At 41.0% G+C, this 23,041-nt stretch overlaps 1 protein-coding gene across 3 annotated transcripts in view; it reads left to right on the forward strand.

Moving 5' to 3' along the window:
- The window catches only part of CRIM1 (cysteine rich transmembrane BMP regulator 1), a 330,365-nt gene that overhangs the window by 281,366 nt on the left and 25,958 nt on the right, over positions 1-23,041 (forward strand). For all 3 annotated transcript variants that reach the window (XM_075064226.1, XM_075064227.1, XM_075064225.1), the window contains 2 exons: positions 11,957-12,166; positions 20,679-20,894. In XM_075064226.1, the coding sequence (XP_074920327.1) occupies positions 11,957-12,166; positions 20,679-20,894 (426 nt within the window). The remainder of the gene's footprint in view (positions 1-11,956; positions 12,167-20,678; positions 20,895-23,041) is intronic.

Genomic DNA, 23,041 nt, shown 5'->3' on the forward strand with positions numbered 1-23,041 from the left:
ATAGGACTCAGATTATTTTACTATGTTTTAATCATTGTCTTTCCTTTTCCTATACGTTTTATCTGTCTTTATATTTTGTCATAGGTTTGGGTAATTTAGGCTGTAAATTCTTTGAGCGGGGACCACGTACATTTAAAATTTCCAAAGCACCATACAAACCTATGGCTTAATTTTCTGTTGCCACATACGGCCACTGCCTCAGTTTTCTTACCTCATCTGGGTAATTTACTTAGCTTTATGCATATCTTCTTTGTCAGCTGTGGCTTGCGTACCTTTCTATTCACCTGCCTCTTATCCCTCCTCTTAGGCCTGTCTGAAATTTTCTTCCAGGACTTCCATCTCCTGGACTCTCTACCATCAAACAAGCTCCCTCCATAGTGAAAACCACTGCCAATTTTGCCTCTTCCCTGATGTGTATTACTGGGGCTTTTCTACGGCCCTGTCCCCTTTCCTAGCATGCACTTCTGCCGAGACTACAATGCTCAATGTCATTCTGGGGCTCAACCTGTGAACAGGCTGTGGGGACCATGCGATCTTCTTTCTTGAGGCCAGCACATGCTGATACAGGGTCTATATCAGTGATTATTAATAAATGTCAGCAGTAAAAATGTAAATGTCCTACAGTCTGTGCTTTTCTCCCGGCATCTCACTGAACGCATGAGTATATGCATGCTGCTCTAACGAACTGTTTTAAATAGTTGTGCTTTTCATCAGTTGTTAGCATTTACTCAGGCTGCATTTACACAGCAATTTTTACTTTGGGATTTACATATGCACAAAATTTACGTTTATATTAACTTTCTTAACATTATAACAGCTGCAAGAGTTACATATCTAAATAAGTTTAAACTGTGTTTTAGCACTTAAATAAAGGCTACTTTGTGCAATTAAATTTCCCATGTCCATCCAGGCCATTCCTTCAGCTGTAAAAGTATAGCTTGTGCTATACTAGTCCTGAGCGCAATCTCATTTATTTAAAGGACTTGGGGACATCAGAAATCTTCAGATAAACAGGATTTCATATGAAACTTGGAGGTAGTTGGCCAGCTAGCTTTAAAGAAACTATGTTCTCAGGCATTCCAGATACCTGCACAACCTGGTAAGACACAGTAAAACCATTCTTTTGTTAATCAGGTCTTTTGGTTAACCGAGGATGGCTTAAACAAGGAGGTATAGTTACACCACTGTATATCTTCATGTATACTTGTTCAGCTACATTTTCTAATACAAACATGTCCATGTATGTCAAGTTTTTTGACCCTTATAATTTTCAAATGCAGTAGAGTCAGAGAAATTCAGGTTGGCAAACACCTAGAAGGACACTCAGCCTATCTCGGTGCCAATGTAGAATAGGGCTTGAGCCCAGTGTAACTGTCCAACGTGTCCTCTTCTAATAGACTACCTTTAGTGAGGCAGGCAATAATTCTTGAGTGATCTGTAGGCCTTGTACTATGCTATGTAGTATGTGGATTAACCACTGTTACCCTTTGTAACATCCTTACATGGTGATGTAATGTTACTATAGGCAGCAAGCACCGTGTAAGGGTGCATATCACCTTATGGTAGACAAGTTTTTGAAAAGATGAATTCTAAACTGTTTATCTGTTTTCCTTTTTTTAAAACTAACAAATTCCATGTTTTTTGGATGATGAAGAACCCTGCATACTTGTAGCAAACTAAACTTAAATTATTCAGCACTCCAGTGCAGCAGACTAAAATACCTGTGGCTACTTCAGGTACATTTAATAATAGTTTTATTGCATTCACTGTGGAAAATGAATGATAACAATCAATAAAAGTATTTCTTGTGCTATTTAATCATGTTAAATTCTATTGTCATGCTGCTCGTAGATGTTTAATGTGCCACATGATTTTTATTTGTAATGCAACTTTGTACTGTAAACATTGTATTGGGAAAGATGTAGATTTTGGCAGCTGTGTAAGAGACAGTTTAGTTTTTGTCTCTGAGGTAGGCATGGAAAGCACTTTGGTTTTGGAGCACCAAGAGTCAGTCGCAGTTTTTGCCATAGAGGAGAACTTGATTTCTTCTTTCCCAATCCTAACAAACTTTGACAGCAACCAGCGGCACCACTAGTTCCTATTCCTGTATCTGCCAGTGCAGCTAAAATTTTATAGTTAAGCACATTAATGTAGCTGAATATTTAAGCCAAAATGATGGGCAATGAAAGAGTAACAGTGTTGATTATGATTATTATTATTATTATTTAAGATGTCATTAGGTCTCAGAGTCAACACCTCATTGAGATAATCAGGAGTCTTTTAGAGCTACTGTTTGACTGCTTGCATACTCATGTCGACAATTTGTCAGTTTAAACTTAGTTCCCATTTGGAAATCTATCTTCACAGCTATAAGAGTTAAAACGTTTTTTCTTTGTAAAAGGTTAGATTCTGGAGGACAATTCTGAGAAATTCCTAGGACATAGAATTCCAGAATACTTGGAGACTTATCTTTTTAAAAAAACAAACCCTGTAATCAACTTCACAAATCTGGAACTAGAAATTCTAGATTTTCTATTTTTATTTACCATGTATGAGATCTAATCTTGTTAAATAGTTAAGTGGCCTAAAATACAAAACAGTGGACTGTCCTGTAGGTTATAACTTGAGTAATGAGTATCTGTTTCTTTCACTGGTTTTTCTTGATATCACACAACTTTGAAAAGTTTCATTTTTTTAACAAAAAACTACCATTGAATTCTATTCTAGTGAATTTTTTTCTTTGCTAATGGAACAAGTTTACATGCGCAGATCATAATCATCTCATGTATGATTATAGTTCAGCCAGAAAAATTGAATAATACATATTCATTTTCAGTGGCAGTGTTCATTAAAAAGAATGCTGCTGCTATTGATCTTCCTGGAATTAAATCACTTTAACAGTATAGCTAGCTAGGGAAAGTAGATACAAGAAACATACTGTTTTTTAGTTTTCTATTTTTTTAGACAAGACATTGAATAACAAAATACAGATGTGAAAAACTTGAGCTTATTTCACACATTAGTTTAATGTGCCTTTTTCAGAGAAACATACATTTTTGCATGGTTAATATATTTCAAATGACCACCTGTCACCGGAAAAGGTTTCCATAGTAAAGTTCTTTTGCACACACACAAGTCTATTCTCACCATTTTCAAAGACAGAGAACATGTTAAACATGATCCTGTAGTACTTAGGGCAATTTCATGACAAAGATCAGCAAAATGTAGACCAAGTATTTGCCCCGCTTTGTTACATGGTGCTAACTAATGATGGAGGTATTAGCCATTGAAAAAGAGTATCACAGCAAAAGGCTGATGAGAGCAAGGATGTCACAATGGACATTTGAAGGGAGAAAGATGCCCTATTTAGATTTTCAGTTATTCTGATCCATGTTATGCAATATGCAGTTTAAATAAGGCATCAGTCAGTATGATGGAGACAGCAAGACCTCCTTAATATTTCTGCTTTATTATGTCCTCTTATCTGAGTACATATAAATCATATATTACTGTAAAGGAGGGCAGGGAATGGTACAGCAGATGAGTGGTTTGATGGTGCTTCTGGCCAGTAGAATAAATCATTCTTTACCAGTCAAGCACATATTGGAGGATGCCTACTGGTGCCTCAGATGCTGGCAGATGTAGTGTCACTGACACTATGACTTATGGTACTATGTAATACCCAGGCATCCTAAGCTAACTGACAGCCCTATAGTGTGTCCTTCAACAAAATCTGTTGCCTTTCTCTCCAAAGCGAGATAGCAGTTAACTCAGCAGTTGATAACAAGGGAAAGGAAGCTTGTTCTAATCTACCCTTACGCACAGCAAATTACTCCTGCCATTGCTGCTATGATTATTCTAGATTTGTGCCCATTTTCTTCCTGTTGAAGCCTCTGGCTTCATACATATTGCAAATTACTATACCTGAATAGCAGAGTTAATCAACTTAATTAACTTAATTAATTAACTTTAGTTAATTGCTCAACTAAAGCAGTCCCAGAACTGTACACAGAGCTATGGTAAATGTAACCGTGTACCCATCTAAAGATCTGGTGGATTCGAAGCAAAAGAAGCTTTAATTTCTTAAGAGTAAATTTGAGTAATTAAGTGCAAGTTTGAGGAAGGGAACATGTTGGGGTGGTAATTTCAGTACTGTTACCTGCAAAGAAGCTAAGTGACTTAAACACAATAAAGAAGTTACTGTGTGTTTTAAAGCATGACGCAGATATCACAGGTTTAGATTTATAGGACACCATAACAGGTTTTGGTGTAGTTGTGCGATATCATGAGCTGGGAGTTACTGTTATCCCAGAGGTGTGCCAGCAAATTAGCAGCAAGATTCAATGAGATTTTTAAAGTTTTATTTTCAGGAGGGGTTACTCAAATTTTTAATAATTTGGCAAAAAAAAAAATTAAAAAATGCACAGCAGTACATCATACAAAAATGTGTAATATTTAATCTGCAAAGATCCAGTTGTAAATATACTGTAAATCAAAATAAATTTGCTAGAGTTGTCAGCAGTCATTATTGAGATACAGCAATGTACAAGGAGAAGTAGTTATATAGATCTGAGTTTGATATGACAGACCACTCGGAAGGGTTGTCTTCACTGCAACAGTCAGTACACTAGAGCTAGCCTAGCTCAAGGGAGAGTGAATGACCACACTTGGATTAGCAGCTGGCGAGTTGTAATTTTAGCTACTGCACTGTCAGGGTAGTTCAATCTCCAACATCAGCAGCACTGGAGCATCAGCCTACACCCCCTGACAAGCTAGGTACATGAAGCTTTTAGGGATATAAAAGTTTAACTAATAAGCATCAGTCTTACTGGGTTTGGTTAACGATTAAACTCCGCTGCCAGCTGGAGCCCAGGACTGCACTGCTGCCATGGGGGCTGGCAGCTGGGAGTGTCCTGAGGCACGGGGGCTGGCAGCCAGGGGCCCCATGTAAAACGTGGGGTGCTGCAACACCCCTAGTTCCCCAGTTAAATGTTTAACCATATTGTGACTGGTTAGACCCCTCCCTTCTAGGATGCCACCTGATGTGCTGGAGCTTAACTAAGCCTCCCCTGCTCAATCAGCCTGGGTTCCCTCTTCCTGCTTTACTGAATTAGGCTCTCTGGCCTCTTGCAGCACACAGGTAGGGCCACACCCCACTGCAGACATAGACTAAAGTCAGCTCTGTGTGAGAGGACTCCCCCAGAACTCATATGCACACCCCTTTTGGGGGGAAAAACCCAAAATAACACTGTCTTGTGCTATATAGAAAAATCTCCAGAGCGCAAGCTCATAAAAATCCACCCTCTTCCTCAATGTGAAGAGAGATGTGCGCACTTCTTGCCTACCCAGTTAGAAATTGCATAAGAAACAAGAAATAAGTGTATTAACTATCAGAGGTGGATTTTAAGTGAAAATAAGAGATAACAAACAGGACAAATCAGATTACTAAACAAATGAAACCAAACATGCAAATTAAGCTAGGTTCATTAAAGAAATTGGTTACGCATAGAATTTCTCACCCTAGATATTGTTGCAAGCAGATTACAGAAAGTCTTGGAAGGCAGCTGCACTGGTCTCTTGAGACCTCAGGTAGTATTACTCACAAGTTAGATGCCCTTCCAGCTTGGGTTCTCTCCTCCTCCCCTCAGTTCAGTTTGCTTCCAGGTGTTTTTCTCAGTGTCTCTTTGGGTGAGGAGGCAGAAGAGAACCATGATGATGTCACTCCCATGCCTCATATAGCTTTTTTGTGAGGCGGGAACTCTGTCTTCTAGTGGAAAACCAGTGGACTTCAAAAGGGGAGGAGGGGTATTCAGTACCAGGTGACTTGGACCCATGTCTCTGTATCGCCGTGGCAGCCATTGCTCGTAGGCTGTTTCCAGCGTCACCAGGAAGACTAAGCTCTTTCACAGCCCATTGTCCCTGCTAATGGCCCGTTAAGCCTGTCTGGCTTTTCCATTGTTGTACCTGAAATGCTAGTTGGGAGAGACGCCCAAAGTTACGCATTTGAAATACAGATACATAGTTAATATTTCTAACTTCCGATACAGAAATGATACAGGCATACAAATTGGATAATCACATTCAGTAAATCATAACCTTTCCAATGATATGTCACACAAGCCATCTTTCATAAAGAATATCTGTTACGTTATTCATATCATAAGCATATTTTCATAAAAATAGGAAATGAAAGGTGTCGTGTAAGCGATAAAATTTTAGTCGGTTACATGGTTACCTTTTTTAACTGCTATTTATATCCCTAGAAGCTTTAAAACACCACTTAACTCAAGCTAGAGATTTGTGTTTGTGGATGGGAATCAGGTTATGGGCAAAACTTGCATTATAACATGTGCCACCAGTGCACTGAAGGCAAGCCCAGAGTGATGGCTGGTGCAGTGAAGGACTCAGTTGCTCTGGTGGGGTATAAACTCATTTTATTATATTGACTATTGGGTTATTGTAAAACAAACCCAAATATCAACAGCATCCTCCGCTTACCTGTAGTCCAAAACAAAGTTTGGGAGGGATGTCTGACTTTGGGCAAATCTAAGAGATGAAGAGAAACCGTTAGCTGTCTCCTTTCAAGCCAGTTCAACTATCTGATGTCCATTTTTCCTTTATCTATCTGTCCTTTTTAATGTAGTTGTAGCTGTGGTAGTCCCAGGATATTAGAGAGGCAAGATGGGTGAGGTAATATCTTTTGTTGAACCAATGTCTGTTGGTGAATTCCAGTTTTCCTTGCCTGGAATTGGGACTACAGCAAAGATCTACATGGTCCAGGATAAGATATTAGAAATGTATGCATAGACTCCTCTGTTTTTTCACCAACACAGACATCAGAATGCAACTGTTTTCCCACAGAATCCTTGTTTCCCCACAAAAATCAAATGTGCTTCTAATTAAGGAATATATCATTAAGTATTATCTATTTAAAATATTTTTAATTAACCTTCTATATCTTCCTTGTTTTTATTATTTCTTCTGTTTCCCTTCAGTCATTATTTTTCGTCCATGTGTATTTTTCCATAACTTTCAGCCTCTGTTTTCCCCTAGGCTGATGACTCTATAGGGAAAAGTGCAAGAGAAAATTTACCTGTGTTGTATTCTTTAACGTCTTACCCATGTTTTCTCTGTCTTTCCTTGTTTCTGATAATTTTCCTTCCTTCTCTTTTCCTAATTTTTCTCCTTCCTACTCTTTTCTTCCCATCACACACTTGTTATTTTTCCCCCTCTGATGTTTGCTTACTCATTCTCTTTTCTGACCCTCTGTTTAAGTAAACTTGACTAATAAAATAGTCAAACACTAGATTTTGTTTAAAGAAAAATGTAAAAGGGTAACATACACCTGAAAACATAAAGAAAAAATGAAAAATAATTCATTTTGGGCTAACAGAACACTGCATTTGCCCTGAAAAAGGGTATGGGGGAGGGGAAGTGTCAATTTTTCATTTCAGCAGGAAAAAACACAAACATTTAGTTTTGATTTGACCCAAAATGAAATTCTTAGGATTTTTAGGTTCATCCACTAAACTGAAAAATCAGTTATTTGATCAGCTCTGCGGAATAATTGAGTCTTGTGCCATTCAGAGCTATGGGCCCCAATTCTGACAAATACTTAGGTATATGTTAATTTTAGAAATGTGCTTAAACATATGCTTAAGTACTTGGTTGAATTATTATCAATAGCTTGAACTTCATCTGGAATTAAACACACAGCCACTGCTGAGAAGTGATTACAGGTGTCCTGTGATGAAGTAACTTGGGGTCCATGTGTAGCTGGAACTGCCGATCATTAGTATGTTCAGGAAGGGGCTCGCAGGACCACTTGTTGAAATTCTGCACAAAAACTGAAGAGAGGGTTGGCGGCTCATCAGTTGGAAGTTAGAGAGAGAGAGAGACCTGGCTGTGTGGCTTGATCACAAGAAGACTGAGACACCAATCCAATGTTTCTGGTAAAAAGGCAAATGTGATTCTACGATGAATTAATTGAGGCATTTCCAGTAGAGAGAGAGGACTATAAATGCCATTGTACAAGGCATTGATAAAAGCTCATTTGGAATATTGTGTACAATTCTGATCACCCATGTTCAAGAAGGATGAATTCAAACTGGAACAGGTGCAGAGAAGTGCTTCTAGGATGATCATGGGAATGGAGGGCCTATCTTATAAGACTAAAAGAGATTGGCTTGTTTAGTCTAGCAAAATAAAAGCTGACGGGGGAGATGTTTGCTGTTTATAAATACATTGGGGGTAAATGCCAGGCGAAGAGATGTTCAAGGTAAAGGATGGTGTTGGCAGAAGAGCAAATGGATATAAACTGTCCATGAACAAATTCAGGCTGGAAATTGGAAGGTTTCTAACCATCAGAGGAGTGAGGTTCTGGAATAGCCTCCCAATAGGAGTTGTGGGGGCAAACAACTTAATTAATTTTAAGAGAAAGCTGGACAAACCTATGAGTGCAATTGTATGATGGGGTTGCTTGTGACGGTAATGGACAGGGCTCAACAGTCTTGGTTCTGGTTTATGTTTTATGTTCCTAAAGCTTATGCTTCAGGTTTCATAAGGCCACCAGCAGGGATCAGGAGAGTGGTGGCTCTGATGCAGTGGTCTTGTGGTCACCTCCCTCCTAATGGGAGGGTAGAGGCTGAGAGTGTAGAGGGTCAACCCAGGAACTCAGCGTCAGGGATGGCCACAGCAGAAGATGGGACATTAGGCGGGGAGGACCAGGGCTCTCAGGTAGCATTGAGCATTCTCTCTCTCAGGTGCTTGGTTGGCTGTTTCTTGCTCACATGCTCAAAATCTAACTGATCGCCATTTGTGAGGTCGAGAAGGAATTTTCCCCTCACTCAGATTGGCAGTGACTCTGGCATTTTTTTCACCTTTCTCTGTAGCATGCAGGTGCAGGTCATGTGACAGGATTATGTGGGTACATCTCATTTAATCATTTCCCTCCCATTGTAGGGGCCTGGAACACTGGTGGACCTTCCTCCTTCCTATTCTCTGCCTGTGGTTCTTAAGTCTAGTCTCCTACAGATAGTAATACTTTGGTCGCATTTTGGTTGTTGAGTTTAGGGTGCTGGTGCTGGGTGCTGTTAGTTGCCTGTGATGTACAAGAGGCCAAACTAGATCTTCTAGTGGTCCTTTTTGGCCTTAAACTCTGTGACTGAAGTAGAATACTAAATCACCACCACTAGAAATGACTTATACCTGGAGCTCGCATTTGGAATATACCGGATTGTGTCAGGTGTCAGGTATTTCCAAAATAATTTCTTGGGGGAAGATACTCTTATACAAATCCAAGGTCTTCACATGTCAATATACCTTTCAAAGTATCACCAGGTGGCATATGCACTATTTCCTTATTTTGAAATATCTTACTTCCCTGTCACATTATGTATCAGTGGATCTCAGACTTTTAAGACTTAATGTATGGCCTCTAAATCTCAAAACTACTTGCTGCACTACTTTAAGTAGTGTAGCTACAGTGAATTCTTATTCTGATAATGTACTTCAGACCAATTTACTTACCATACCGCCAGTGATACATGCACCACAGTTTGGGAATTACTGCTCTAGATGTTATCAGAAAAGGACAGTTGCTACAAAAAAAAAAAGAAAATCCAGCATTCCTTTTCACACTTCTCTCAATTTTCTTTTATTATAAGCAGAAAAAAACACTGAAAATGGGCTACAAGAAATACACAGAAATTGCAGCTATCACTTAGGCAAGAAATTACCAAAATAAGTTATTTAACACACACAATTTCTCATGCAAACGTGTTACAGTAGTAAAACCTGAAAGCAAGTTGGATCACAGAAATCCCAGCCCAAAACCAGTCACAGAACTACAACCACTTTTTTTTTTTTTTTTTTAATCCTTAGAATTTAAAACCCAGAATCTGAATCCTTCTGCAACATCAAATGTCATGAAGGGCATGACCAAGTCTTTTCCATCCCTGTCTATCTTAGTCACAGGAGCCAGGTCAAAAAAAGTTACCCAATCTACTAACTAATAAAAGCAACACAAATTGTCAGTCTCACCCACCAGTCAGCGCAATCCAGGAACAAAACAATTTTCAACATTTACTAACTCTCTTCAAAATAAATCACATATTGTAATAACCAAAGCAACCCAAATAAATATAAAAACAGATTCATGGTATCAGGCAGTGTTATGTGAAATATTTTCATTCACTAGCATGACCTGTCATAAATCTCTTGTGGCTTCTTTTTAGCCTATCACTTGTAAAGTATGTAAGGTCATGGAAATACCACTCGTCACACTGTCCACTACCATGAATTCACATAATATATAGGAAATGATATTCATAGTAAGATTTTATATTACATTTTCTGCTAATAAATTTGCTTATGTTTTCTGGCATTGCTTTTCTTCCTGCCTTCATTTTTTATTTCCCCTCTGGTATTTAGCCTGTCATACCATTTCCTCCATCAAGAAAAAGGATTGAGATGAAGTGTTTTCCTACAGCCATTTTTCCCTCTGTTTATTAATCCTTCTTTCATTCTTTTATGCCATCTCTCCTTTCCCTTGCCTCTCTTCCTTTTCTTTCTTTCTTTCTTCTCTCCAAGGTTTTCTTCAGTCACTCAATCCTCCACTTCATTTTTATTCTCTTTGCCCCCATTGCCTGCCCTGCTTCCATGCTACATTACTCACTTTACTGAGTGTCAACATATTCCAGTGGAGGAGGGAGACAGGTGGTACTTTGGGGAGACTATCATCTTGAGAGTAGAGGAAGAATGCCCGGGTTCTCTTAACCGTTTCTCTCCCATCTCTGAGGAGAATGCTGGACCCAGTCCTCAGCTCCCGTGAAAGTGCTTTGGAATCATATCTTCCTATAGACCAGGGGTGGCCAAAATTTACTTGCCCTCTGAGCCACGTATGACAGTCTTCAGACATTTGAGACCTGGAGCACACCTGCCAGGAGCCGGGACTCGGCGTTTCAGCCCCACTTCTGCTGAACTCTAAACCCCAGCAGGTGAACTCTGCAGGGCTGAAGCCCTGAGACCCTTCTCCCCGCTGGACAGAAGCTTCTACCCCACTACCCCACTGAAGGGCAAATGTCCTGATCTTTCTTCCCCGCCTCCCCCACAAGTCTGGTAGGTATAGAATGGGGGGGCAGAGATGGCTTGCGCTTTTACCATTAAAGTGTGGCTCACATGTGGCTCACGAGCCACGGTTTGGCCACCCCTGCTATAGATCAAAAGAAGGGAAGCTGAAGATCTTCTGTTTTCATCCCTGGAGGTGCTGGAAGAGAGAGTGGTGGGTCTCATGCAATGGTCTTGTGGTCACCTCTCTCCTAATGGGAGGGTAGAGGCTGAGAGTGTAGGGGGTCAACCCAGGAAGTCAGAATGCAAAAATGGACCAAACTCATCCCTGATGTAACGTCATTTAAATTAATGGAGGTACACCGGGGATTAATTCAACCTTATGAGCATTGCTCTGTGATATTGCCCTCACTCTGCTGTCACTGCTGTATGAGCAGCAATAGATACCTATCTCGGAAGCCCAAGCAAGTGACCACCAACCCATTGCAATCCAACTCAAAAGATATTCCAAGCAAAGCACATTGTTTCCTGGTCATAAGGGTGTGCAAAGTTGTTTTTATCAGCATTGACATGCCAAATCAAAATTCAGTTTCTGTGTCGTCATGACCAGTGCATTATCAGTAGAAAGAAGTGAATACTGTCTTTTTTGTGGAAGATGCATCTAACCACAGCATACATGATCATTTCACCTTGGTGCACCATGCAGAGGCTTGTTTCAAGTGCTCCTGAGGCTGACCATATTTCTAAGTCTGGGTGCAAGAAAGACAGTATAGCTAATAATAATAATTAAAAAATAAACCCTTTAAAAACAAATCTAATGAAGGTATGCACTGTTTTTTTCCAAGCAACACTTTGACTGGGGCATGTATTTTCTGATCATTTTATGCAGAGATACCAGATTCTGTTATGCCACCGGTTAAAACAGGCTCTTGCCTGTCAATGGATGGGCGTCGTCATGAGAAAGAGGAGAGCTGGCATGATGGTTGCCGAGAATGTTATTGTCACAATGGACGGGAGATGTGTGCCTTGATCACCTGCCCTGTACCTAACTGTGGCAACCCTACCATACATCCAGGCCAGTGTTGTCCATCATGTCCAGGTAAAAAGTTGTATTCTGCATTATATAATTAATCAGCCCTGCTCCCACTTGTGTGCAAAATTTCCTCATCCATATTTAAGCCACAAGTACAAGTCAAGAGACCAGTTTTTGATGTCCAGCTATGCCAGAAACTAACGTGGGTGACTTTTCTTATGTTTTCTATGGTTGTTTCCCCAGTAAAATAAAGGTATGAATACTTATTTCACATGGCTATTGTGACGTTTAATTCATTAATATTTGTAAAAAGTGTTGCAATTCTAAAATATTATGTTTCCAATTTATTAGCTGTGATGTCATATGAAAATCTTCTGATAAGCCATTACAAAATATTCATCATTTTTATTAAGTTAAGAATGAGATTTCATTAATGGTCACCTATTGATGGCAGTGTTTCAGTGGGTCTGATAGGAATATTCATTCAATCAGATTTCTTGATTAATTGAATATTCTAATTGCATGTTGCAGAACAGAAATGTTTGCTCCTGTAATGGAAGATTATTGAGTTCTCTTTTTGGGCAGGAAGGCTAAGTACAAATAATGTAGAATTACTATGTTGTTTTTAATAACAGAATTTACACATTAAAAATACTTGAAAGATCTTTACTTGTACCCACCATCTAACTTAATATAAAATTATTTCATTTTAGTTGCTCACATGAGGCTACTTTATATAATAAGCAATAATTATTACCTTAATAGATATTAATATATAATGAATTAATATCTGAGTTACTGGAGGGTAGGTGGCATTGCATAGTAAACATCAAAGTAGTAATAATGATATTAATAATAATAAAATGCTAAATCAGTAGAAAACAAGTAATTAAAAGGATTCAGGTAATATTTTACTTTGTCAGATAAAACAGAAACAAGAAACAAAATAACAGGAGTGGAAATTACTATTTAAATTAGTATGTTAAAATTAGTTAAAATAAAGTAGTTAAAGCTTATATTAGTATTAGAGACTTACCTAGTACTAGGATTTAGCTTCTATGACTGAAGCAAAGTCCCCAGGGCTCAAAACTTGTCCCTGCTGTGATGAGTATTCTGCTAATACTCATGAAGCCATTTGTGCCCTGAAGAGAGGCATAGCCCTGATAAAAGCTCATTCTGTTACTCCCTCTCCAAGAGGACACACAAGGTGAGAGAGGCCTGTCTTAAACTACTTCTTCTGGAGTGCTCTCTGAGAGCCTCCTCGGAACTGCAGGAAAAAGGGGCCTACCAGGCCTGAATAAGCATCCTCAATCAGTACTCCAGTGAGCTGTGTCTCAGATTGAGCGGCCATGCTCATTTGTTGAAGAGACCTAAACCTCCATCTACTTAGGCTAGTAAAACAGCTCAGTCTTTTTCTCCACCAGTGATTTGAAAGTGATAGGAAGGAACGTCATTCCCTCAGTGAGCAGAGACCTATGTTGCCCTCCCTGGGACCTAGTGAAATCAAGACATATATCACCTCAGAATACTCAGCCAGAGGGTAGGTCACAGTCCATATCAGGTCCCTCTGATACCCTGCCCAAATGTGGTCACCAAGCACACGATACTGTCTCAGGAATTAGCCTGTACTTCACCTGATACTGCTCTCAGTGCTGACATTGGTGCACATGGTGTCGATGACCCAAGTGCCCATTACTCTGGTGCTGATCTTTGCAGTGCAGATGTTTCCAGCATCAACTTTTTCAGCACTGAAATTCTGTCCATTACTGAGCAATCTTATGGTCACAGTGCAGCCTGAATCACCATTCCTCTCCTCAGCTGTTGGTATCCTGTTTCTTAGTACCAACTACCACTGCTGTTCTGATACGAGTAAGCCCTTCAGCTCCAGTACTGGGGGGAAGGCTCAAGTTCATCTAGAACTCCAGATACGGAAGTCCTACTGTTAGAGGAGGCATATTCATTTTCTTCCTCCCCTTCAGAGCACAGTAGAGGGAGCACCTCCTACCCACGCACCTCCTACCCACGCACCTTATTCCTATTCATATGACCCTTATTTGACATACAGGGAATCTAGGAGCTATCACTGCAAATGCAGACCTATGGGATCTCGGGGTGAATATTCACCTTGGCATCCACCCCCATGACTCCAGCCTCTTACCCCTACCGTATTCAATATTGGCTCTAGTGAGACGCTTGGGGTATGCATCCAGTGAGGAAGTCTGCCTCTAGTCACCCCTTCCGCTTATTAGAGTTCGATCTCCCTCCCCTATGAAACTTCATACAATGGCTTAACATTTGCACTGTTTGCAAGGAAGAGCAGGAAATTGAGGAAGAATACGTGCAGACTGAAGTGCATCCTGTCCCAGCAGCAATCTCCTCTTCCTTATCAGACCAGACAATAGAGTCCTCCTCTCTCACTGAGCCATTGCATGGTGCACATTTTAGAAATTCCTGTGAAGTTGTATGATATTTCCTGCACTATTTACTGGACATTCTGCATTTTGCTGTGCCCATTAACAAAGGCCTTTTAGAAGCAGGAAAAAAAATGGCAGACCCTAGCATCTGTGATATCCAAGTCCCTTCCAATGGGTTTGAATATTTTCATACTCACCAAGTTCCTGAGTGCATGAAAGGTCCAAAATTCCAGGATCACCTCCTAAAATGACTCAAAAGACCAAAGATAAAAAATAGTTTATTTGGCAGGAACAACTGCCCCTTAGCAAGCCTGCAGACGCACACTGCAAATTACTAGCTAGTCCTGTCAAAGTGTGGTTACTTTAATGGAACAAGGTGTCACAATTTATCAAAAAAGTCCCTCAACAACATAGGGAGGAATTGAAGTCTGTTGTACCTGAGGGACAGTTGGTAGCTCATCCATCACTGCAGGTGGCATTAGATGTGTTTTACATAAGAGCACAGTTAGTGGCTACCCTCCTTTGCCATGTGCAGGCTTCATGGCTACAATATTCAGTAATACTGAAGGAGGTTCAGGGAGCAATTGATGCCCTGAGCTCTTAAAAATCAGAGAGAGACTCTCCATTCTTTGGGAGTCCATGTGACAGCCCCTAGGAGAAAGCAGGCCAGGTCACAAAACTACTCTACACAAATGCCCTCCACTTCCTTTTACAACCCACAAAGTTCATCAGAGTCACCAAGGAAGAAGCAGAGGTTGCAATGCAGAAGGGCTTCAGCTTTTTTCTCCTCTACTACACACCCTGTGTCCACCTTACAGCAGTAAGTTTGATGCCATAATTGAGAGCTCAGTGCCTACGCTGCTAGTTTTAATCCAACAGGGCAAACCCAATGAGCCTGAATCAGTTGGCCTGGGCTCTGAAACTCACTGCCAAGGGTCTTTTTTTGCCATGTAGCTGTACCCTCAGAATCCTGAGTCTTGTGGCCTTGTGCATTACATCACACAGCACTCCATGCAAGGGTGGTTGAAGTCAGTGTATCTTCCCAACAAACATCACATGGACAAGAGAGTGAAGTTCACCCAAGAAGTCCTCTCATCGCTAAATTAGTGGAAAGATGCCTCATCATGGTATACCCATTTCTCCACCTCTGCCTACCAAGATGCTGGTGACCCGTTCCTTCGTGCTTGATTTGCGAGCTCACCTGGACACTTAAAAGCCCAAGAACTCTGGACACACAGACTTCTGCACATAAACATCCTAGAGCTTAGAGCTATTTGTCTAACATGCACAGCATGTCTTCGCATTCTAGGTGGGCTAACAGTTCAAGTAATGACAAACAACACAATAGCATTGTTCTATGTCAGCAGACTGGGAGATGCATGATCATCCCCCACCTTTGTGAAGAAACTTTTTGCCTCTGGAACACGTGCATTTGTTTCCAAATCACACCAGGTCTCTATCTACCACATGTACAGAATGTCATAACAGACCAGCTCAGCAGGCAATTCACAGGTGACCACAAATGGACTGCCAGTGACTTGGTCCTGCAAAGCATTTTACACAGGTGGGGATACTCAACCAACAGTAAACTTGTTTGCATCAGATTAATACAAGTAATGCTAAATGTTCTGTTAAAAGGGGTGCTCTGAGTCCAGGGTCCTTGTCCAATGCTCTTCTCATCTCATGGATTCCAGGGATGATGTATGCCCATCCACCGGGTCCTAAGGAAATTCAGACAGGTTTCAGCAGGTCACGTTAGCCACATCTTGGCTCAGTCAGTTTTGGTATTCAGACCTGAATGAGCCTGTCAGTTCAGCCCCCAATAACATTACCTGTTTTACCTGACATGATCTCCCAAAATAAAGGTCAGATCATATATCCAGACCCCAGCATCATTGTATCTGATAGTGTGGATGCTAGCTTATTAACTACGATCAAAAGAAGTCCAGAATATATTGGTGTATTGCAGGAAAGACTTTACTAGACTGACCTATGCAGTCAGATAGACGCAGGTCCCAATCTGAACAGCATAGTGTCACTTGTCTCCCATAGAATCTCCGATTTGTACTATTTTGAGCTATCTGCTATCAAAAAGCATTCAGGGCTGTTCCTTAAGCTCTTTAAGAGTACAGTTAGCAGAAGTATCAGCACATCCTCTTCCTGTCCAAGGTCATAGCATATTTTCTCATCCTACAAATTGTTAGATTCCTCAAGGGCCTCATTCACGTGTTTCTCAGTCTGGGGCCCCTCTTCTTTCTGGGACCTTAATATAGTTTTAGCCTGCTTAATGGGACCTCATTTTGAGCCCGTAGCAACTTGCTCCATATACTATCTATGAAAACAGCTGTTTTTAGTAGCTATAACAGCAGCTCGAAGTGTGGGGGAAATTCAGGCCTTCATGGCTGGTCCACCTCACCAGTAATCCATAAAGACAGTGACCCTCTAGGCCCCACTCTGTTTTCACAAAAAAAAAAGTCTCAAATGTTCATTTAAATTAGATAGTTCACCTGCCAGATTTCTTTCCCAAGCCCTCTCCAACTAAAGGCAAGCCAAACTGCACACTGTTGGCATACTTAGGGCTCTTTCGTATTATCTTGGCAGAACAAGACGATTCAGGAGCTCCCCCAGTCTGCTTGTAGCATTTGTAGCTAGAATGCAAGAATCAGGCAATATCTACCTGAAGCTGGTCTAAACAGGTACTTAATTATATCAAAACATGCCATAAATTAGCTAGATTAGATCCGCTCATGCAGGTTAGATCCAGTTTCACCAGGTCACAGGCAGCTTCTGCTGGGATTTTTGAGAAGCGTGCAAATTTCAGAAATTTACAGGGCAACTACATGGGATCAGTCCCCATTTTCACCCAGCACTCTTCCATAGCTGTGGCCTCAAGATCTGACACCCACTTTAGTAGAGCTGTGCTGCAGTCACTATTTAAATAAGACTTCTAGCACCCACCTCCTGACTGTGAGGTCACCATTAGTTCATCACCAGCAGTAAAAACAGTGTGGACAGTCAAACCAAGAGGAAAGAACAATTACTTACCCTGTAGCAACTGTGGTTCTTCAAGGTGTGTTGTCCATGGGGATTCCATGACCCACCTTCCTCCTCCACTGCTGTGGCATCCTGTACCATATGGATTCTGTTTTGGCAAAGGAGCTGAGGGATGGTTGGGCCTGTTCTGCCATTTATGCCTTTTGAATTGGTGAGGAGGAGGACATCCAGAGTGTAGGTATGGCCCCAACAGCACTGCTGGCCAAAAGAAACCAGCCTCATGCACACGGGACATGTCTCTAAGAACTACAGTTTCTGTAGGGTAAGTAACGCTCCTTTCCCATGTACTTGATGGCAGGTTGGACCTAGATTCTGGGATACTTGGTAAAAATTCTTGCAAGTCTCTGGCAGTTTCAGATAAATTTTAAAAATGGATAATGAATAATATCTAATCAGTTAAGGTTGCTTTGTTTTTTTATTTGTTTATATTAGAGCAGCCCCATATTTTCAGTTTTTTATACGTTACAGATTTTTGTATGAACAAAGCATTACTACGTCGCACAAGATGTTTGGAGAAAGCAGGTTAGGCAGCTGGGTCAGTTTGGAATTATGGGATAAGCACATTAGCTGAATGTGTCTGCCAAAATGGTCACCAGTGAAATAATTAACAAGGTTGATGCTTACGTTTTCAGTTCTAAATTTCAGCATTAACAATTTACAGATATGAATGGGGTAGCTCACCCCTATCATCAGAGTTGCTGTTTTTCAGACTGTTTGCAAATATTGTGTTGGTTTATGCTCAGTTTCATGTTTTGGTTATTTTGGCAACCATGAAGAGTAGAAACATTGTTCAGAATGAAAGCTTAGATTCTGGAGTACAGTTCTTTGGCAATGGACAGATTCTGTGCACATTCCACTGCCACAGAATCACAGAAAATACAGTGCCCTAAACATTGTGAGTTTTTTGTCTTTGATTCTTTGTACTTTCAGCCTGAGGCTAGCTAGACACCCTGCCCTGCTGCACTTTCTACTTTTCTTGGAAGGCTGCACATAAGTTAGAATACAGCAGAGCCACCCACATTTTAACTACCAATAGTTTACTCCTTTGCTGTATCTGCATTATTACAGATGCCCCTTGGGTTACGCAAACCTAACGTATGCAAATCTACACTTACAGAAAAAGTTCCGTAAGCTAGGAATAGGAGGTTTGGTTGGTTTTTTTGCGTAATGGTCAGGTATACTTTTCCGACTCAGGCAAAATTTGAGTTACGCAAGGCATCCCAGAATGAAATGCTTGCATAAGTCGAGGAGCATCTGTACATATTAATGCTGAGGATAAACTAAATGGCAGTAGTGTTATGGAATGCTGTAGGTTTCAGTAGGGAGTCAGAGGAAAGGAATCATTACATCCCATTGCTGGAGTGTTTTTCAGAGCCCGTGAGGCTGAATAGGAGAGTAACCAGGGTATCACCCTTCTCTGTGTGTGTGGCAGCAAGGCTTCCAAAATGACCAGGTATTCAGGAACCAATTCTAGAGCATACTTGACTAGCCAGCCAGGTACTGGTTCAGGAACATTATACGCCTCGCCTTGTCATAATTTTGCAGTAACTCAATTGCAACAGTTGTTTCCATGCTAAGGGAGTGAGAAGCAAAATTTGATGTTGAGCAGTGCTATCTGGTTATGCTATTTTGATGATAAGCTCTAGATAAGTTGCTGTGTATTAGACTGGTTTGCGGTTTTGCAGAATGCCCACATCTAAAATAGGCAGCAGAGAGTCCTGTGGCACCTTAAAGACTAACAGACGTATTGGAGCATGAGCTTTCACGGGTGCATGCATACGACGAAGTGGGTATTCACCCACGAAAGCTTATGCTCCAATACGTCTGTTAGTGTATAAGGTGCCACAGGACTCTTTGCTGCTTTTACAGATCCAGACTAACATGGCTACACCTCTGATACTTGACACATGTAAAATAGGCTACTTGCTGAGACAAATAGCTTTATTCAGATATGCAATTAGTCATAAGCCAGGGATAAAATAAGATAACCCTGATCTAATGCAGTCCTGTATCATTACCAGAAGTTCCTACCACTAACTCTTTTCTTGGAGGATGATGTCCTCATGGAAAAATTATTAGCATCCCAGCAAAGGTAGCTGGTATATGAAAATGGGCAAAGACTGATCCTGTGCTATTCCATATACTCCAATTTTTCTACAGGGCTGGCTTGAAAATATAAATTGAAGCGGAAGTATCCCCTTCTTGGGATACAGCTGCTTGTGGGACAGCTGGCATGGGGCTATCTGCAGCATTGCACTGCTTGTGAGCTAATAAGCTGACATCTTCTGTGTCCAAGTTATTACAACCACCCTGAACATTTTCTGTCCTTTTCACATTTATACTCTTCTTCTTGTAGATATCACTTCAGCCTCCTTAATCATTTTATGTACAATACTCTCAAGAAGGAATATTACCTCCCACTTCAGTGCACATAGACCAAAATTGCATTGATATTTTTGGCTTCACAATTCTCTGCGAGCTCATGTGCAAATGTTCTGCCCATCAGTACTTAATATTTATATATAAATCACCGATTTCCATGTTCAGTAGCAGAGGTTCTCCACCAGGAGCGCATGTTCCCTTAGGGGTGGGGGCAGGGCATCAAACTTCTAATAATTCAGGGCAAATCTGAGTGAGTTGCATTGAGAGCCCAAGTGCCAGGCTGTATCTTTCTCACTGTAGTGACCAAGCAGGAAGAGGGGGTGTGCTCCAAGCTTAAAAAAACTGCTAAGGCAGAGTGTGATTCAAAAAAAGGTTGAGAACTCCTGTTCTACAGCTATTTCATTGTGTGCCCGTGTTGAATTGGTTTCTCAGATGTATATTAGCTTGCCTCTTTTTTTTTTTTTTTTTTTTTTTTTTTTTTTATAAGTGGAGTCTCTTACTACTTTCTCTCTCTCATTTCTCCCACCTTTTGCCGTAATGATACACATATAATCTCATTTATACAGCTGCTTTTTCAGCTAACTTTACTTGACTTTGTTACTGTTGTTCTTACTTTTTATATTATAAAAAAATAACAGTCCAAAAGTAGTGCACATTGGTTGTATTTTATTGATGATAGTCCCAACATATTTTCATTTGTTTGCCTTTTAATTCTCTTCTTTTCCTAGATGAATCTATTGTGCAGAAGCCAGAGCTCAGCAATCCATCTATCTGCCACGCTCCAGGAGGAGAGTACTTTGTAGAAGGAGAGACATGGAATATTGATTCCTGCACACAGTGTACATGCCATAGTGGACGCGTTCTATGTGAGACTGAAGTCTGCCCACCTCTTCTTTGTCAAAACCCCATCCGTACACAGGATTCCTGCTGTCCACAGTGCCCAGGTAAGCATGACCTACCAGTTACCTGCATAGGCCTTTCTGGATCTTCTGCAAAACCCCGTGAAATTGGCAATAAATATGTAGACTTGAATAGAGTCAACTGCTTGTTCTGTGATTGCACAGAAGCAGTCCCTATAGCCATCATCAATGACAGTTTCTTGAGAAGGATGTCCAAAACCTTCTGTAGCAATATCTGCTTAAAACACTGTGAACATTTAAAAAAAAAGAAGAAAAAAGATTGGATGCTGTAAGGAGCAATGCTGTTAATACCACTCACTTTATGTGAGGGTAAGCAGCAGAGGATTGGAAAAGTGCAAATGTTGTCCCAGTTTCCACAAAGATTGGATGGGGATGAGAAAGTAATCCTGACAAACACTGTCTCACAAATCTAACTTGTATCCCTATTAAAACAATGGAGGAAATATTAAGAAACATTTAAACTAATTGGAGGGAATTCAGAGAAGAGTAACCAAAATGAATAAGGGACCAGAGAGACTGATTTATGAAGGATTAAAAGAGATAAATATGCATAGCTTGGCCAAACTGTGAGTAAGTTTAAGCTAGCTGTCTACAAGTATAGAAGACTATAAGTGCCAAAAGGGGAAAATAGAATAGATTTGAGTAAAGGAGGTGTAGTTTGATAATGGTTAATGATAAGCAGCAATATTTCAAATGAGGGGGAATTGGCCATTGGCATTAGAGAGAGTTATCTTAGTTAGGCCTAGTTTTATTTGATACCCACACAAAAGATGAGAGAATAAGATTAAACAGCATGTTACACAAGGACCAGATTGTGGTTGACTATACATGGTGTGGAAGAGAGGGAAAGAGGTCACAAGGAACCTCCCTTCCCCCAAATCCTCGTGTCGTTATACAGGGACCAGTCACAGTGTAACCAAAACACAGTCACTGCTTTGTACTGATGGTGCCACCGTCCTTCCTTAGCTGTGTGGAGTGAGGGTCTGTAATCCTCTGTAGCAGCCAAAAAAGTGGGCCAGACATAGCAGAAACACATACTGCACCTGTTTTAAAGGTGACCGAGCTGCCACTACAGGGCATCAGCCTGATTGAGGAGTCAGCAAGAATTCCTCCAGGGGATCAAACTGCAGTGCAGCCCCTCCCATCCTCCTCCTTCCCCAAATGCAGGGCTGGCTCTTTATAGCGCAGTCCAGCCCAAAGTCTGCCAATACTAGTAAATTGTGAGATTTGCAAAAAGAAGAGTATTAAGATAAAAGAATGTAAGGAGCTTAGAAGTAGGTAAACTTCAAAAGTTCTGGTTCAAATAGTGAAGCAGTTCTCAAACTGTGGGTCGGGACCTCAAATTTTAATGGGGTTTCCAGGGCCAGCATTAGACTTGCTGGGACCCAGTGCTGAAGCCCTAGCTCCAACCCCACCTGGGACTGTGGGTTCAGGCTGCAGCCTCCTCTTCCCCCCACCCAGAGTGGCAGGGCTCGGGCTCTGCCCCCTTCCCAGGGTCATGTAGTATCTTTGTTGTCAGAAGGGTGCAATGAAGTTTAAGAACCCCTGAAATAGTGGTCCTGTAGCTCCTGTTATCCAAGATGTATCAAATTACTCAAATCTCCATTGGCCAAGATTTTAAAAAACTGGTACCTACAATTATTCTCCTAAGTTTATATATCGGCAGCTCAATAGGTGGCCTGATTTTTAAGAGTTGAACACCTACCAGCTCTCATTGACATCACTGGGGCACTTCTGCGTTTCTTAGCACTTCTGAAAGTCAGGTCACTGAGCTGTCAAGATATGGACTTAAGTTCCCATGGGGAGATTTTCATAGGCACAGAGGCCAGGAAAGTCCACCTCCTGGATTCCTCCATGAACACATACGAGTTCCAGTTTCACAAAGCAAACGCAGGGTTTGTCAGAGACTGAAGACATGGGCAATCATGCCTCATGCTTGGAGCAGGAATCAGGCCTCATGCGTGGAGCAGGAGTCAGTAGACAGGAATCAGGGCCAAGGGTCAGAGCTGGTTTACCTGGAATGAGGCCAGGCAGGGGCAGGGCTGAGCTGGAGGAAAGAACAAGACAGGAGCAAGGCTGGGAAACAAGCAGGGAGAGGAGCTATTTCAACCACTGGCAAATACTTTGAACAGCCACTGAACTGCTGCTACTGGGCGTAAGAGCTGGTCTGC

The sequence above is a fragment of the Chelonoidis abingdonii genome, chromosome 3 (assembly GCF_003597395.2).
Source record: "Chelonoidis abingdonii isolate Lonesome George chromosome 3, CheloAbing_2.0, whole genome shotgun sequence".
In the NCBI taxonomy this organism is placed as follows: domain Eukaryota; kingdom Metazoa; phylum Chordata; order Testudines; family Testudinidae; genus Chelonoidis; species Chelonoidis abingdonii.